Source organism: Polistes canadensis, unplaced genomic scaffold, assembly GCF_001313835.1.
Source record: "Polistes canadensis isolate GaletaPanama2010 unplaced genomic scaffold, ASM131383v1 scaffold_88, whole genome shotgun sequence".
Lineage (NCBI taxonomy): Eukaryota > Metazoa > Arthropoda > Insecta > Hymenoptera > Vespidae > Polistes > Polistes canadensis.
In genome coordinates this window covers 196,701-200,988 of record NW_014569635.1, presented here as the reverse complement: position 1 = coordinate 200,988, position 4,288 = coordinate 196,701, and the positions used below count along the sequence as shown (strand labels likewise).

At 27.2% G+C, this 4,288-nt stretch overlaps 1 protein-coding gene across 1 annotated transcript in view; it reads left to right on the top strand.

The window, feature by feature from the left end:
- Positions 1-3,409: 3,409 nt before the first annotated feature.
- Positions 3,410-4,288, top strand: part of LOC106786908 (icarapin-like) — a 64,634-nt gene continuing 63,755 nt past the window's right edge. Inside the window, exon 1 of the mRNA XM_014748789.1 lies at positions 3,410-3,885. Coding sequence (XP_014604275.1) covers positions 3,819-3,885 — 67 coding nt within the window. The 5' untranslated portion in view covers positions 3,410-3,818. The remainder of the gene's footprint in view (positions 3,886-4,288) is intronic.

Genomic DNA, 4,288 nt, shown 5'->3' with positions numbered 1-4,288 from the left:
AAATATACACAAACAATATCCAATTATTATATATTACTCATAACCTTTAAATATTATACGCATTATATATTTGCGTTACAATATATAACGATCATTTTTCTTTTGGTTCGCAAAAAATTTCCTACTGCACAAATTTTTGAAGAAAAAAAAGATAATCTTTCTACGTCACTAGATATGACGTACACAAAATTTATTTGAATATCGTAACGAAAAATCTTTCGATCATTCTGCAAATGTCATAACATATCATTTAAAATGGTATTCACAATTTTTGTATTTAAACTTTCGATAATTTTTCTTTAATTTCATTTACCTGGCAAATTTACTCAACGTGTATCGATATAAAATCGATATTTAGTTAGAACTTTGCAATTAGTACTTTACTTGTCAATTATTATTACGCTATTACATATTTTTCTTATGAGTATTTGGAAATTATATTAACTGTTATTTTCTATCACGATTAATTCGCTTATATTATACGTTTGACAATAAAAATTGATTTAATTTAATTATATATACAAATTTCGAATAAAAATTAATTGTATAAATATTATCTATATTAAATAAATAAGAACAAAAATAAATGTGTAACAATAATGAAGAAAAAAATTTAGAAAAAAGAAATATAAATTAATAGAAAAGAAAACTAACATATAAGCGCATAATAAATGTTAAATAAATAAATAAAGAAACGTATACGCGTGAAATTAAACAGATAATATCATCGATGATCAAGCAAAAAAGTCCAAGCAAAAGTAAACTTTTGACACAAAATTTCATTGGTTAAAATTTGCTAACGTAATTATTTCATTAAATGCAATACTTTTCCTAAATCTAATTTTTCTCATTAAAAATTTATTTCACGAATAATAATTCATCGTCGTATTAGCATAAATGTTAGTTAGTGACTTTTTACTGAAAAAAAAAAAAAACAACATAAACGAAATATATATATTAAAAAGTAATAAAAATATTATGACGAACTTTGAGAATTTATTTCAAATACATTTACTGCAATGTATCCGTAAAATTTCGACACGCACAAAAACAAAAAATACACACAGACACACACACACATATTTCCGAACAAATTCTTTCTTCTTTCGATTAAAATCATATTTAATTTGTCGAAGAACAAAAATTTCCAATATGTCCAGACTTTAGATACATTCTCTCTATTATTTTCAATACAGTTGGAATATTTGACAAAGTTCGATTAATGGAATCCTGCATTCTTGCAGAGAGAAAAATATTTTCAATATTTCTTATAATTTGCTACAATAATTGATAAATATCCTTTGTGAAAGCGTACAAACATATCTTTTTTTTTTTATTCTGTTGAAATTATAACAAATAAAAGCAAAGAAGAATTATATTCCTTTATTTTCTTTAGTTCTTTATCTGATTCTATTTCTCGGAATTCTGACGCATCGTGCTATAGCATCGAACTGACAATGAGAATTACCAGTATGATTTGTTTATCTTTGTAATAAATGATGTCACGTGAGAAGTTGTCGAGAGAAAAAAAAAAAAAAAAAAGAAAAAACCCATAGCAGACCGTTTCTGTATTTTTCATTCCGAATAAAGGAGATACCAGTATAAAGATCGTTCGATACGTTTTCTGCATGCATGCAATCATATATAAAGAATAAAAAGAAATCTAAATGAAAAATGTGTTAGTTGTTTTAATCATTGATTTCATTCCATAATTCTAACAATTAAACAATAATACATTTTCGAAAATAAATTTATACGAACGATTATCATTTATTCGATCTAAATAATAATATAAGTTTGATCACGAATTTTTTCGGACACCCTATATACATATAATTTCAAAAATAAACCAATCATTGTTAACCCTTCCAATGTTGAATACTTTAATGTGAAATGTTTTGTAGTATCAGAATAATTTATTATTAGCGTGTTTGTATCATTAACTGATACTATTAACCCCCTAGAATTTCTAATAATAAATTAAATTCAATAATTAAATTTGTTCTTTCTTATAAAATATCATTTTTTCATGTGACAAAATTAAAAACAATAATCAATATGCATATACGTATCATTTAAAAAATAAACCAATCATTGTTAACCCTTACAATGTTGAATACTTTWATGTGAAATGTTTTGTWGTAWCRGAATAATTTATTATTAGCGTGTTTGTATCATTAACTGATACTATTAACCCCCTAGAAWTTCTAATAATAAATTAAATTCAATAATTAAATTTGTTCTTTCTTATAAAATATCATTTTTTCATGTGACAAAATTAAAAACAATAATCAATACGTATATACGTATAATTTAAAAAATAAACCAATTATTGTTAACCCTTTCAATGTTGAATACTTTAATGTGAAATGTTTTGTAGTATCAGAATAATTTATTATTAGCGTGTTTGTATCATTGATTGATACTATTAACCCCCTAGAAATTCTAATAATAAATTAAATTTAATAATTAAATTTGTTCTTTCTTATAAAATATCATTTTTTCATGTGACAAAATTAAAAACAATAATCAATATGTATATACGTATAATTTAAAAAATAAACCAATCATTGTTAACCCTTTCAATACTGAATACTATTATTTGAAATGTTTTCTAGTAACGGAATAATTTATTATTAGCGTGTTTGTATCATTGATTGATACTATTAGCCCCCTATAAATTCTAAAATAATAAAAATAAATTAAATAATTAAATTTGTTCTTTCTTATAAAATATCATTTTTTCATGTATGACAAGATTGAAAACAATAATCAATACGCAAAACAACAATACATTATTTAACATTAATATTAACAAACACGTATTATGCATCGATAGACCAAGCTGATAACTTTTGACCAAACGCATATATGCGTCCGTAACAATCAAAAGGATTAAATAAAAATAGATATTCGTATAAATAAAAATAATCGGTTGTCTCTATCGAAGTGACCGTTCGCAAGGACGATTGCAAACGAAATGAACGGAACTCCGAGGTAGCCTCGAGCTGAGGGGTCACGTGACTTGCCGGGAGTCACGTGATCGGTAAGTAGCGGCTAGGTGATTGGCTGGGCGTAGCGAATCGCGACAACGATTGTAAAGCGCGGTTAAGACAAAAGTCTTTTTTTTTTCAAATGACGAGGACGACGGTGATGGTGGTGGTGGTGATATGGTAATGGTGATATGGTGTTGGTGATGGTGACGACACAACAAAGCGACGACGACGGACAAAAAAGACAAAGACAAACAACATTCTACGCCACAAGAAGACTGTGAGTTGTTTTAAACCGAGTTATATGAGTGGGGGAAGAATGAACAAGCGAGTGAGCGAACGAACGAACGAACGAACGAGTGAGTGACCTTGATTCCTTCATTCGAACGAATATTAGTGTAGTAGTAGTAGTTGGTTCGTTCGTTTCGTTTCGTTTCGTGGGGAGCTGCTAAAGCCGCGCGCGAGAAAACCCAACCAACGACTCTACTAGTAATTCTCATCGTCAGTACGAATTCAATCACCGTTCTTGAAACAGCTTTTGCGAGAGGTTGTTTGCCTTTTTTTGTTTTTGTAATTTCCTCGAGAGGAAACAAAAAAGGCCCCCGTATTAGTCGTCTTTGGAAAAAAAAAACAAACAAACAAAACAAAAAAAAAAAAGAATTTTTCTTTCGGTTCGTTTGTATTTTTTTTATTCTCTTTTAAATTATTTTTCTCTTTTTTTTTCCCCCCTATCTCTCTCTCTCTCTCTCTCTCTCTGTCATTTTTTGTATCCTCGATAAAGTGAAAAGAAAAACGCAACAATAACAACGACACAACAGCGCAACCATGAAGCTTTTTGTTAATATTTTTATCGTCGCTACGTGCTTCCTAGCATTTTCTTATGCATTTCCTGGTGAGTCAGAGTTTTCTTTTTTTTCTCTTATTTTCTTTTCTTTTCTTTTATTTTCTTATCTTTATTTCTTTTTTTCTTTTTCAATTTTATACAATAAAATTATAGGGATGAGATATCATAGATTCGTTTGAAATATTCTTAGCAGTCGTGTCACTGGGTTTATTTGTTTTTCTTTTTTTTTTTTTTCTTATTCTTACTCGTATCCTGTTTTATACGAGAACTTCTTTTCCATTTTAATTCGTGTTTTGTTTCTTTTTATATTTTTACAAGAATGATCCTCGCGATGATTAATCGAGACGAAATAAACCCCCCCGAAAAAATATTTTATATACAAAAATTATTTTACAAAAAACATTATTGTTATTAATGTAAAATTTAATAGTTTTTTTTTTTAAATATAATA